Raw genomic sequence first — 14332 nt, 5'->3', positions numbered from 1 at the left:
GTCGTAAAATGGAAAGCGGCTGGGGTGTCCTTAGGGCCGGGGAGTCTGGTATGGCTACCAGTGGGCTGTAATAGAAGAGTGATCGCTTCCCCTAGGGGCCTAGGATTCTCTCTCTCTTTATTTTTTTAATAAGAAAGAACTGGCGGCAGTGAGGAGGACAAACTCCCCCCCCCCCCCCATTTTCCCAAAGCAACGCTGGGAAACACCAAGTTGCGGTTTTTCTTTCCTGGGAGATGGAATCCAGAGTACCTGGGGCCTCGCTATGCAAACATCCCTCACCGCGGAGTAGGAAACCCTTTGTCCGAGAAGCCGGACACCGCAGGGGCCGGGAAAGAGGCCCCTGTCCGTCAGAGCCTCAAACCCCAGACCTCCCACCTCCACCCCTGGAGGGCCTATCCCGGCATCCACACAGCCCTACGCTGGGGAGAGGGTGCTGAGGCCCCTACTAGGACGCGGAGAGCGAGGCCCTGACCGACCTCCTCCGTATCCCCCCCCCCCCCCCCCCGCCCACCACCATTTCATTCGGCCTCAGTGGGGCTTGCAAGAAAGGTGCAGGCCTGCGCCGGAGAAACAGAGCGGGGAAATCTCCTTCTAAGAGAAGGAGAATGAGATGCTACAGCGAGCGTGAGCTAAGGCCACAGCATAAGCTAGCGAGGGTCCTTCGAGAGATGGGCCCGGATATAGGACAGAGGGAGGAAGGAGAACCGAGGAGTATGGAGGTGGCCGGGCCAGGTCCGGCCTGAGATCTCGAGGGATCCGGAGGAAACGCGCCAGCCCCGAGGCCAGGGAAAGCCAGGACCCAGGGCCGGGCCAAAGCAGCCGGGAAGGCCCAGGGCGGCCTCGCGCCGGACGCTGAGGCGGGCAGGCCCGCCCGCGGCCGGCCGGACGGAAGAACGGTCCAGCGGGCCTCACTCACCATGAGCTCGATGGTCTTGTCCTCAATCACCGAGTCGGGCTCCATGGCGGCCCCGGCGGCCCCGCCTCGCTCTCCCCGCGCAGCAGCGAACGGCCCGGGCGGAGGAGGCGACGGCGGAGGCGGCAGAGGCGGAGGCGGCTATCTTACCCACTCTAGCTGCCAGCCCGCCCGGGCCGCCGGCAGCTCCGCCCTCCCCCTCGGCGAACGCAGTACGCAGACCGAGGACTACAGCTCCCAGCAGGCGCCGGGGGCCCCGCAGAGCGCTGTGGGAACGAGAAGTCAGTACCGGGCTAATCTCTCTTGGCACCCCGAAGCTGAATTCTGAGCCGAAAGTAGCACTGGACTGTGAACATGGGGCGTGCAAACCTAAAGAATTAAGGGCTCCCTCCAAAGAGGGCCTCGGGAATGCCGCGACTACATGTCCCAGAAAGCCCTGCGCGCGGGTTCTCCTTCCGGCTAGCTTCTCCTGACTTCCTGGCAGCCTCCGGCGACTCAGACCGGGACGGAAACTCAGAGGTAACTCTTCACTCTTCAGAGATCCTGCCTGTGAGACCGGTTTCCGCACATGCGCAGTCGATGCCGCAGTGCCCAGTCTACGCCTAGGTAGCGAGCGATGGCTAGGGGCAGATGTTGGAGACAGGTGGGTTCCAGGTGCACTAGGAGGGCTTGGGGCTCGGGTGTAGGAGGGACCAGCAAGCGAGGGAACGTCGGGCAAAGGAGGGGCTCTGAGAGTATGGGCAACCCAGAAGTGAGAGGTTCGGAAATGTCGTTGGGGAAAGTGGGTTTATGGCGATGAACTGCGGTGTTGTCTGTACGCACCACGAAGTGGGAGTGACTGAGGGATGAAAGGGAACCTGTGTATACTGAGCCCCTCTTACTCATTCTTCAGAAAATAATTATTTTTTAGACTTTCGGACTCTGCCAGGTCTGAAGTCAGCTCCGAACATTACGAGGAAGGACTCTGTTATCATGGTGCTTAATTCTAGTGGTGGGAAAAGAGTAGGCGCTAAGGAGGACCGCAGCTGAAGACCTGGAGACTCTTAGTGAAGTCGGCCTTCAGCTCTGTGTGAACTTTGTCAGGTCTATCCGCTAACCGAAGACCGTCGCGTACATACTGATTGAGCAAGTTGAGTTTATTACTGGATGCAGGGAGGGAGAATACCCGCCATGAGAAATCCTAGGCGGCTCAGTAAGAGTCGTTAGGTGATTTGGAAGAGGGTTTAAGGAAATGAGGCTTTACTCTGGATTAGATGCTGTCAGGAAGTAGGGGTAATTCTGTGATTGGGCATCTCATGCCTGGACCGAGGGAACAGTAGATTGAGGCTGAAGCTGTAATTGCTAAAGAAGCAGGAACCTCCTCATTAACCAGGATGGGGGATGTTGGGTCATTTTTGGTGGTTTGGACACTGTTCATTTTTTTTATCTGCATTCAAATATAATTAAGAAATTATCTTGTTTCTGTTTTGATCTATCCACAGTCAGAGAATGGCCCCATCTGGTGTTTATGTTCTGTGAAATTATGTTCCAAGAGGAGAACCCAAGGCCTACCTAAGAGGACCATCTATCGTCTAGTAACATTACAGCCTGGATAATTGTACCAGGCCAGCTTCCAAATATCAGGGCCTGCTTTTCTCTTTCTCTACTGTTTGGAATTTTCTGCACCTGTGAAGTGAAGGGACTCAGTGACCTAGAAATTTTTCCATTTCTAAGGATTACAGCAATTTGTACTCCTGGAGGACGTAGTGTAAGTACCACACCGGTAGGATTTGAAGTTTCATAGTCCTTATCTGGCGCTTTCCACCAAAAGAACTAGAAGCAGTAGGAAGAAAGAGCACAGAATTGGAAAGTTATTGCCACTAATTTGCTGTTTGAATTTCACCAGGCCCCTTCCCCTGTCTGGGCCTTGGGACATTCATTAGTGAAACAGGAGTTAGAATAAATGACCTGTTTCAGTTACTTAGTGTATCATAACAAGCCACACCCAAGACTTAGTAGCTTAAAATAACAGTGGCTTATTTTTACAATTGTGTGGGTTGACTGGACACAGCTGGGCCCACATAGTATAAGTTAAGGTTACTCATGAGACTGTAGTCAGCTGGAAGCTCATCACAGTGGCTTCTCATCCTCTGAGGCCTCTCTTCTTCACCTGGTGTCTTATCATTCAAGCTTCTGTGTGGTGACTAGCTTCCAAGAAGACAAGTCCCAGTGAGCAAATGATTATCATGCCTTTGGCACACCACACTTGGTAATGTCCCATTGGCCAAAGCAAGTCATACAGCCAAGCCCAGAGTCAATGTAGAAAGGAACTATACAGAGTTGTGAATACAGAGGGTCATGGTTTACTAGGGATTACTAATGTAACAGCCAACCAGGATATCTAAGGTACCAGCATTTGCCATAGGACCTAGCACATAAGGTTAGGGTAGGAGTTATAAGCTGAATTTCCCAATATGTATATTTATATTTATCTTACAGCATTTTTATGATTTAAAATTTGACATTTTTGCATTTTAAAGTCTGAATTTCCGTCTTCTCTTAAAAAATTAGACTATCCAGATTTTTGGATATGCATGGCAACAATATGCAGGGGTTACATAGCAACTGCCTTCTTTATATGAAGCATATGCTCTATAGATTTCTACTGTCACCATTGCTCCCTGTTGTCTTTTATCTGCATGCTCCACTCATTTAATTTGTGTGCCTAACCCATAAGGAAATTTGAGTTTGCAACCCTGTGGCATTAGAACTGTAATGGAGATAACTCAAGATTTCTGTCCTTATATTAAAACCATACTCCACCATAAGAGGAAAAAATCCTATTGGGTCAGATTCCAGGGGCTCAGTAGTATTAAAAAGTCATGTATTGATAGAAGCCTTACCCAAGCTATATGAGAGGCAAGCTGAGCCAAGGCTTGTCACTTATGTCAAACAAGAACTCAGGTTCTCGGGTATTTTAACTGCTTCAGGCTTCAAGCCAGCTAATGATGAATTTGGTCGTCAGTAAAGGCAGAAGCCCTTGACTCATACTTCCCCCCAGTTTTTCAGATAGCTGTGCTCTGAGGTTTACAAGACCCGCTAACAACAAAGTGGTTGTTCAGGTCCACAGTCCCTTAACCGAAACCCTGAGGTCTGAAACATATTCAGAATTCAGAATTGCTTAGATTTTACAAAGACAGTATGGTACACATACTGTATATATAGTGTAACATACCTAGGGGAGTCTGGGAGAGCACTTCATAATCAAATACATTAACTTTTGTGCCTCAGACCGTATGTGTGCCTGTTATCAATTTATAGCCTCTCAGTTCCAAATACATTCTTTTACATACTTCGAAATACTGGAGTCCAACTAGGACCCTGTGAATGTTTCTTCTCTGCCAGCTGGCACAGCATTTAACTTTGTCAATAAAGAGCCCTAGAGGAACACAGGCAAATGAAGGAACTTATCTTCTTAGTTCTAGTATACTTCACTTAACTTCTTGCTTTTGTGGTATACAGAAGCAAATGGTTTGCAGAACCATAACACCCCTCCCCAACATACACACAGGTGGCTAGGACATTCAGAGGGTAACATCCTAGTGAATTCAGTGACACTTCAGTGGGCAGTTTCCTGCTTGCCAGCCACACCTGTAGCCCTTCAGCAAACTTCAACCATCCAATGAGCCATAACTACCCTCTCCCCAGTGCGGTCTGAATCTCACAGCAGTCGGGTAGGAAGGCTCTTCCAAGTTTCTTTCATCCTTGGATACTCTGCCTCAGCCCTAAAGATAGTAGGAGGTGGTTGCTCCCTGTAACGGCTGTTTCTATATTCTTGAGAGTTATCTTTACCCCTTGGTACTTAATACCCTATTACTAGTTAATAGTTCTTTCAGCTTTTTGTTTCTTTTGTTTTTTAGATTCCGCATATAAATGAAATGTATGATATTTATCTTTCTCTGACTTATTCCACTTAGCATAATACCTTCTAGGTCCATCCATATTGTCCCAAATGGCAAGATCTTTCTTTGTTATGGCTAAGTAATATTCCATTTTACATGTATATCACATCTCCTTTACCATTCCTCTATCAATAGACTTGTAAGCTTCTTTCATATTTTGGCTTTTGTAAATGCTACAATAAACATAGGAATGCATATATCTTTTCAGATTAATATTTCCATTTTCTTTGGGTAAATACCCAATAGTGGAGTACTGGATCCTATGGTATTTCTATTTTTAATTTTTTGATGACCCTTAATACTGTTTTCCACAGTGCCTACAAAATTTACATTCCCATCAAAAGTGTAAAAGGGTTCCTTTTTCTCCACATCCTCACCAACACTTGTCATTTCCTCTCTTTTTGATATTAGTCATTCTAACAGGTATCAGATGATATGTCATTGTGGTTTTGACTTGCATTTCCCTGATGATTATTGATGTTGAGCATCTTTTCATGGGTCTGTTCACCATCTGTATATCTTCTGTGGAAAAAAAGATATTCAGGTCCCCTGCCCATTTTTTAATCAAATTTTTTTGGTCTTGAATTGCTAATTTCTGAAGTTTGGGTATTAACCCCTTATTGGACATAACATTCACAAGTGTCTTCTCCCATTCAGTAGGTTCTTTTCATTTTGTTGATGGTTTCCTTTTGATAAGCAAAAGCTTTCTGGTTTGGTGTAATTCTAACATTGTATTTTTGCTTTTGTTTCCTTTGCTGGAGGAGGCGTATCTAGAAAAATGTTGCCAAGGCTGATGTCAAAGAAGTTACTGCCCATATATATTTTTTATTCTACGAGTTTTATGGCTTAAGGTCTCATGTTTCGGTCTTTAATACATTTTGAGTTTATTTGTGTGTGTGGTATAAGAAAGTGGTCGAGTTTCATCATCTTACATGTTGCTGTCCAGTTTTCCCAATATGATCCCAAGATCAAAAGTTGCATACTCCACCAACTGAGCCAGCCAGGCACCCTCTTTTTTTTTTTTTTTTCCAATATTTTTTATTTGCTTTTTTTTTTTTTTTTTTTAAGTAATCTCTACATCCAATGTAGGGCTTGAACTAATAATCTCAAGATTAGGAGTCACATGCTCTAGTAACTGAGCCAGCCAGGTGCCCTGCACTGAAATTTTGACTTAACTCATTTCCAAGAGACATCAAAGAACGCAGTTCTCTTAAGGGAGAATCTTACAAAATTCTAGAAAAGAGAATGATGGTAAGAAATACTAAAGGGGTGTCTGGGTGGTGCAATTGGTTAAGCATCCAACTCTTGGTTTCAGCTCAGATTGTGATCTTATGGTTGTGAGATCAAACCCCACATCATGCTCTGTGTTCAGCTTAGAGTCTGCTTGGAATTCTCTCTCCTTCATCTTCTCCTTCCACCCCTCCCACTCATGCACTCACATTCTCTTTCTTGTGCGTGCATGCGCGCTCTCTCTCTCTCTCTCTCTCTAATAAATTTTTTTTTATTTTTTATTTATGATAGTCATACAGAGAGAGAGAGAGAGGCAGACACACAGGCAGAGGGAGAAGCAGGCTCCATGCACCGGGAGCCCGACATGGGACTCGATCCTGGGTCTCCAGGATCGCGCCCTGGGCCAAAGGCAGGCGCCAAACCGCTGCGCCACCTAGGGATCCCTAATAAATTTTTTAAAAAGAAATATTAAAGATAGCAGCACCCTGTTTATCAATATGACTAGGTTCCATGTATTATCCATCTATAGAATAAACAACACGGTAGTTATAAAATACATATTAGCACATTTATTTGAACTGAAAAACAAACCTAGACTTTTTCTGACAGTCTTTTTAGATGACTGGTTTGATAGTGTAGACTGGCTTTGTGAATAATTGGTGTTAGATGAGTTATATCTTTAGTCTCACAGTTTTTAGGAAAATAAAGTGCATAAATAGAAACATTTCATCAGTTAACTTACTAGCAAACGTGTATAGAAATTAATATTTGTGTTTTCCCAACCCTTTATAAACTTAACCAGTGAAAGAAGATACCTCCAAGTGAAAAAGTAAAGAAACATTATATTAGTCAAAATAGAATACACTATACCACAGTAGCAAATTAACCCTGTGTAAGTAACCCTGTGTATCAGTCCAAATTCAGTCAGAGAAGCAGAACTACTGAGTGTATTAAGGGATTTTTTTTTTTACAAGGATTTGAGCTTATATGAGTGTTAAATCTAATGAAGCAATCTCTATAAGCCTGTTGTCTTCACAGTTGAAACTGGATCTAAAGTCCACAGGGTAGGCAGTCAGGAAGGGAAGATGGAAATAAGATATGGGAGAGCAAGTTTAAGTCAAAGTAGAGTCCGTGAGGACGGGCTGAAAACTGTCAGTTCTTATTGCCTCTGACCTTGGTGGTGTAGTTGATCTGCAGAGGCCAGAGCTCTTTGTCAAAGAACTGAACTCACAACCATGGCCCAGGAATCAGAGAAGCGAAAGGAGGCTGTAAGGGAACTTGGAGTGATTGCAGACCCAGCCACTCTTCACACCAAGGAGGTAAGGGAGCCGATCAATGACAATGTATATGGACTACAAAATGACTTCATTTTTCACTTCTACTCTTTGAAACCAATGCAGGAATCTTATCTTGTGGCCCACTCTAATCAGAAACACAGAGGAACAAAATCAGGGAAACATGGCTCAGTCTAGCCAAACTGACACATTACCGAGTTCCACACCGTGGGAACATAATGTCTTATACATATTTTGTTCATGTAAAGTCCAAAGGGATTAGTTAGCCTTCTACTTTGTAGTTACACCATCTGGAATTCACGGTCTCCCATGTTGCTGGGGCAGAGGGGACTGAAGGGAGGTCACCAGCTATTAACTGCCTTATCTCAGAAGCATGTCATTCCTGCTCACTGTTCAGTGGTCAGTACCTAATGACACAGCTCTAAGAAGTTGCAAGGGAGGGCAAACAATGTACTCTCCCTATATACCTAGAAAAAAAGGAAATGAAGTAGAGTGTGGTTAAGTACATAGGACCGTCTCTACTACATGGGTGTAATTAATAATTATTTCATAATTCTTGATAAAGACTTTTAGGTATGCTTTCCTGAAATTGAGAAAGTTAATTTCTCCAATGACTATATACAAAAATGCTCTTACTAGTCAGATGATTTCCAGTACTTTGCTCTCAACAAAATTGAATGATGATTGAATTAAGTTTTAATGATAATTTAAAATAATTTTGCTAGCTGATCACTATGTAACTTTTGACCTAATAACTTTAAAGGAATCCAAAGAAGTTGTATAACATTACTAGAAGACAACTTTCATTCTTCTACAAACAAGACTTTTAAGTACTAATATCTATAAGAATGTGATCTAAAGGGACGCCTGGGTGGCTCAGCAATTGAGCCTCTGCCTTTGGTTCAGGTCATGATCCTGGGGTTTCAGGATCAAGTCCCATGTCAGGCTTTCCAGAGGGAGCCAGCTTCTCCCTCTGCCTGTGTCTCTGCCTCTCTCTCTGTCTGTGATGAATAAATAAAATATTTTTTAAAAAAAGAGTGTGATCTAAAAACAAATTTGATGCCAAATCATCTCATTCTAGCAATAAGTAATACTAATGCATGGATATGAAAACTATTTTTTAGTTATTGATTGGTTTAAACATGTAGTTATAGTAAAATTCGGTTTGTATTTAATCATTATTTGTCAAGATGTTCATGTACTTCTTGTTTGATCAATTGCATTTGGTAACAATTACAATGATAATTTAAATGCAGAAGGCTCTTTTGCCAACATTCCAAGCCTACGATCACCAAAAATAAAAATTGTAGCACAAAATACAGAAGAGAAATAGGATAAGGAGAGCGATAAGACTTTCAAGCATAAAATTTGGGGGGAGAATGGAATGGAGATATGAATTCAAGGAGGAAAAAGATACAAAATTTCCTATCAGAAAACAACTTGTTCATATTTACTTAAAAGGATGATGGTATGAAATTACTATATATTTAAATTTCATTAAGAAAAGTAATAACAGCTTTATTTTTAAATGCCAGTATTTATTGGAGCCCCTGGTTGGCTCAGTCAGTCAAGTTGCCATCTCTTGATTATGGCTCAGGTCATGATCTCAGGGTCCTGGGATCAAGCCCCACATTGGGCTCCACACTCTTCAGGAAGATTCTTTCTTTCCACACCAGCCCCTGCCCATATGAGCTCTCTCTCTCTCTCTCTCTCTCTCTCTAATAAATAAATCTTTTAAAAATAAATGTCAATATTTATAGTACACTGAAAATCATTCTCTATTTAAATTTATGCTGAAAAAATTTAGATATTTTAAGAAATGAGTAATTACATAATGTATCAAAATTCTTTTGAGGATACAGAGGAAAAAAATTCAAAGATCAATGCTCTAGATCACTGTGGTGACTGCAGAAAGGGCCTTGGTATCCTGAGTGCCAGACTCTCAAGTCTAGGATTTGGGTTTTTTCTAAGATTGGTTGATTGATTGATTGATTCATTCATTCATTCATTTATTCATTCATAAGAGACAGAGAGAGAGAGGCAGAGACATAAGCAGAGGGAGAAGCAGGCTCCATGCAGGGGGCCCGTTGTGGGACTCAATCCTGGGACTCCGGGAACACACCCTGAGCCAAAGGCAGACGCTCAACCACTGAGCCACCCAGGTGTCCCTCAAGTCTAGGATTTTGAACAGAACTAGACATTTGCCAAGAAGTCTTTGATATAGATGTGAAATAATTGGATTTATTTTTTTTAATTGGATTTAGAAAATGTTTCCTTTCAATAATAACCAAGGACATACCGGTTAAAATAACCATCAGGCAGCCAGTCTGTTTGTCCCACTCCTCACCCCTGAGTAGCTCCATGGCGGGCCACTCACTGAAGCACTAAAGGCTAACTCCAATACACCTTTCCAACTTTATTTCTCACTCTGCTTTCCCCCATCCTGTTCTGGCTCCTCATGTTTCTCACAACCTCCATTCCATCATGTTTGCATGTCCCTCTCTGGCAGTTCTTGTGTCCTCGAGAGAATGAGATGGATGCTTCAAGGGTACAAAATGAGAGGCAGGGCCGTGCCTAATTCAGCAACTCTAGTGTGAACTTTTTTGTTGGAGCCTATCTCAGTCCCTTCTTAAGGTCCTAAGCAGCTTGGAGGGTTCCAAGCATTAAGAAATTTATCCTAGGGACGCCTGGGTGGCTTAGCGGTTGAGGGTCTGTCTTCGGCTTTAGGATGTGATCCCAGGGTCTGGAATCAAGTCTCGCTTCGGGCTTCTTGTGGAGAGCCTACTTCTCCCTCTGTTTGTGTCTCTGACACTCTCTCTCTCTGTCATGAATAAATAAATAAAATTTTAAAAAATTTTTTTTAATTTATCCTAAAGAATATCCCAAATTCGGAATGCTTCCAAACCCGTTCCATGAGGCCAGCATCACCTTAATTCCAAAACCAGACAAAGACCCCACCAAAAAGGAGAATTATAGACCAATATCCCTGATGAACACAGATGCAAAAATCCTAAAGATACTAGCCAATAGGATCCAACAGTATATTAAGAAGATTATTCACCATGACCAAGTGGGATTTATCCCCGGGATGCAAGGCTGGTTCAACACTCGTAAAGCAATCAACGTGATAGATCATATCAAAAAGAGAAAAAACAAGAACCATATGATCCTCTCGATAGATGCAGACAAAGCATTTGACAAAATACAGCATCCATTCCTGATCAAAACTCTTCAGAGTTTAAGGATAGAGGGAACATTCCTCAGCATCTTAAAAGCCATCTACAAAAAAGCCCACAGCAAATATTCTCAATGGGGAAACACTGGGAGCCTTTCCCCTAAGATCAATAACATGACAGGGATGTCCACTCTCACCACTGCTATTCAACATAGTACTAGAAGTCCTAGCCTCAGCAGTCAGGCAGCAAAAAGAAATAAAAGGCATTCAAATTGGCAAAGAAGAAGTCAAACTCTCCCTCTTTGCAGATGGCATAGTACTGTACATAGAAAATCCAAAAGACTCCACTCCAAGATTGCTAGAATTTATACAGCAAATCGGCAGTGTGGCAGGATACAAAATCAATGGCCAGAAATCAGTGTCATTTCTCCACACTAACAGTAAGACTGAAGAAAGAGAAATTAAGGAGTCAATCCCATTTACAATTGCACCCAAAAGCATAAGATACCTAGGAATCAACCTAACCAAGAGGTAAAGGATCTATACCCTAAAAACTACAGAACACTTCTGAAAGAAATTGAGGAAGATACAAAGAGATGGAAAAATATTCCATGCTCCTGGATTGGAAGAGTTAATATTGTGAAAATGTCAATGCTACCCAGGGCAATTTACACATTCAATGCAATCCCTATCAAAATACCATGGACTTTCTTCAGAGAGTTGGAACAAATAATATTTGTGTGGAATCAGAAAAGACCCCAAATAGCCAGGGGAATATTAAAAAAGAAAACCAGAGCCGGGGACATCACAATGCCAGATTTCAGGTTGTACTACAAAGCTGTGATCATCAAGACAGTGTGGTACTGGCACAAAAACAGACACATAGATCAATGGAACAAAATAGAGAATCCAGAAATGGCCCCTCAACTCTATGGTCAACTAATATTCGATAAAGCAGAAAAGACTATCCACTGGGAAAAGGACAGTCTCTTCAATAAGTGGTGCTGGAAAAATTGGACAGTCATGTGCAGAAGAATGAAAGTAGACCATTCTCTTACACCATACACAAAGATAAAATGGATGAAAGATCTAAATGTGAGACAAGAATCCATCAAAACCCTAGAGGAGAACACAGGCAACACCCTTTTTGAACTTGGCCACAGCAACTTCTTGCAAGATACATCTATGAAGGCAAGGGAAACAAAAGCAAAAATGAATTATTGGGACCTAAGATAAAAAGCTTCTGCACAGCAAAAGAAACAGTCAACAAAACTAAAAGAACCTACAGAATGGGAGAAGATATTTGCAAATGATCTATCAGATAAAGGGCTAGTATCCAAGATATAAAAACTTATTAAATTCAACAGCAAAGAAATAATCCAATCATGAAATGGGCAAAAGACATGAACAGAAATTTTACCAAAGAAGACATAGACATGGCCAATAAGCACATGAGAAAATGCTCCGCATCACTTGCCATCAGGGAAATCCAAATCAAAACCACAATGAGATACCACCTCACACCAGTGAGAATGGTGAAAATTAACAAGACAGGAAACAACAAATGTTGGAGAGGATATGGAGAAAGGGAAACCCTCTTGCCCTGTTGGTGGGAATGTGAACTGGTACAGCCGCTCTGGGAAACCGAGGAGGTTCCTCAAAGAGTTAAAAATAGAGCTACGCTACGACCCAGCAATTGCACTGCTGGGGATTTACCCCAAAGATACAGATGCAGTGAAACGCCGGGACACCTGCACCCCAATGTTTATAGCAGCAATGTCCACAATAGCCCAACTGTGGAAGGAGCCTCAGTGTCCATTGAAAGATGAATGGAGGGCAGTGGTTTAGTGCCGCCTAAACCCAGGGCCTGATCCTGGAGACCCAGGATCGAGTCCCATGTCAGGCTCACTGCATAGAGCCTGCTTCTCTCTCTGCCTGTATCTCTCTCTCCCTCTCTCTCTCTCTCTCTCAGGAATAAATAAAATACATTAAAAAAAAAAAAAAAGAAAGCTGAGTGGATAGAGAAGATGTGTTCTATATATACAATGGAATATTCCTCAGCCATTAGAAACAACAAATACCCACCATTTGCTTCAACGTGGATAGAACTGGAGGGTATTATGCTGAGTGAAGTAAGTCAATTGGAGAAGGACAAACATTATATGGTCTCACTCATTTGGGGAATACAAAAAATAGTGAAAGGGAATAAAGGGGAAAGGAGAGAAAATGAGTGGGAAATATCAGTGAGGGTGACAATATGAGAGACTCCTAACTCTGAGAAACGAACAAGGGGTGGTGAAAGGGGAGGTGGGCAGGGGGTTGGGGTGACTGGGTGACGGGCACTGAGGGGGGCACTTGACGGGATGAGCACTGGGTGTTATGCTATATGTTGGCAAATTGAATCAAAAAAATTATATATATATATATATATATATATCCATCCCAAATTCTGTGGAAACTGGCCAGCAGAGAACAGGTAGAGAGGGATGAAGTTATGTAGGGTTTTCTGATAAACTAGATTCTAGCTGCTAGAACATGGAATTTATATGACAAAGGTTCCCAGCATTATTCCCAGCGAGTTGTGCTTGTGTGTGCAGGTACAGTCTCTTGTTGATGGCCTTATTTTTTCCCTCCCACCTGAATGGAAGTGTTGTGTGCCTGCTTCTCCCTTTGTTTCTCTATGCTGGTGGAGCTTTGTAACCAAGAGTGGCTCAGAATTACCAAGTTTGGATCAAAGTATATGCATAAAGAGTCTTATCTGTGTAACTGGATGTGGAAATGAGACTCTTTTAGTCTGGAGTTTCAGCTGTGGTCTCAAACCTGAAAACAATAGGTGCCATTTTAATGCAAAGTCCTAGATGAAGTTTAGAAGGCCTGTGAAGGTTGTCCAAAAACCAGTTCTGCTAGTTCATCAGCCCATTCCCCACTTTGAGGGTGTACTGGAGAGGCTTGGAGACAAATCAGCCAAGATGGAAGAACATTTAGAGAATTCGTCCCTCCCAGTCCTGCCCAGGTGCACCTCAGGGTGCCTTCAGGGACCACTCAGTCACTGAAGTGTGTCCCCTTGAGTTAGGAGACATGGGCACTGGTTCCTCATTCGTGTCTGCAAACATGAGTATGTGGGCAGGCCAAAGGCTGAGTGGGTACAGCCTGTGGCTGCAGAGAGGAAATGCCTGTCTCCAGGAGGGCCAAAATTCTGAGAGGGCAAGCGTGCATGTTTATGGGGGCGAGCTGGGTATTCCACAAAGATTGTCTTGAAATGGTTGCTGACCAAGAGGGCCACCTGGAGGGGGAAAGTGATTCCTACAGGTGTCCCCTGTGAGGGGTACAGCATAGGAAGGAGGAGATTAAGGTGGGGAGGAAGGTTTCTGGGAACTAGCCAGAAGAGGTATCTCTCATCTGGAAATAACAGAAAGCCCAAAAAGTGCCCCATGAGAAAAGATACCAGCCTTTGACATGAAACATTTAGGAGGTACAGGTGCCAGATTATAACTGGACAAGTCAGGACATTTTCTCCCCTGCCTCAGGTTGAGTTTCCCAGAAGCAGACCCCAAGTTGAGAATACTGCACAAGGGCTTTATTAAGTATTCACAGGAGAAACACATTAGGGAGTGGGGAACCAAGAAAGGGAAAGTGCACTTGCAGTCAGAACCCATAGAGTGGAGTTTCAGCTTCAGGCTGATCCTGCATGATGCTCTGGATGCACATTACTCCCCAGAGTTGGTCCAAACTTCAGTGTGGGCTTTCCTAGTCCTGGAGCACTAGTTTCCAGACACTT

The 14332-nt window shown here is 43.3% G+C and overlaps 1 protein-coding gene and 1 long non-coding RNA gene across 21 annotated transcripts in view; one reads left to right on the top strand and one right to left on the bottom strand.

The window, feature by feature from the left end:
- Positions 1–1128, bottom strand: part of FBXW11 (F-box and WD repeat domain containing 11) — a 125059-nt gene extending 123931 nt beyond the window's left edge. For 5 of the 10 annotated variants that reach the window (XM_077895540.1, XM_077895542.1, XM_077895544.1 and 2 more), the window contains exon 1: positions 917–1128. In XM_077895540.1, coding sequence (XP_077751666.1) covers positions 917–961 — 45 coding nt within the window. In that variant the 5' untranslated portion in view covers positions 962–1128. The remainder of the gene's footprint in view (positions 1–916) is intronic. The other 5 variants (XM_077895545.1, XM_077895549.1, XM_077895547.1 and 2 more) reach the window with 2 other exon arrangements.
- A 287-nt stretch (positions 1129–1415) lies between these two features.
- LOC144312630 (uncharacterized) overlaps positions 1416–14332 on the top strand; it is a 60158-nt gene continuing 47241 nt past the window's right edge. For all 11 annotated transcript variants that reach the window (XR_013378152.1, XR_013378151.1, XR_013378150.1 and 8 more), the window contains exons 1-2: positions 1416–1556; positions 2395–2660. This is a non-coding gene — a long non-coding RNA (uncharacterized LOC144312630). The remainder of the gene's footprint in view (positions 1557–2394; positions 2661–14332) is intronic.

This window comes from Canis aureus, chromosome 4 (genome assembly GCF_053574225.1).
Source record: "Canis aureus isolate CA01 chromosome 4, VMU_Caureus_v.1.0, whole genome shotgun sequence".
Taxonomy (NCBI): Eukaryota; Metazoa; Chordata; class Mammalia; order Carnivora; family Canidae; genus Canis; species Canis aureus.
The sequence above is the reverse complement of the archived record's forward strand: the minus strand, read 5'-3'. Positions and strand labels throughout refer to the sequence as shown.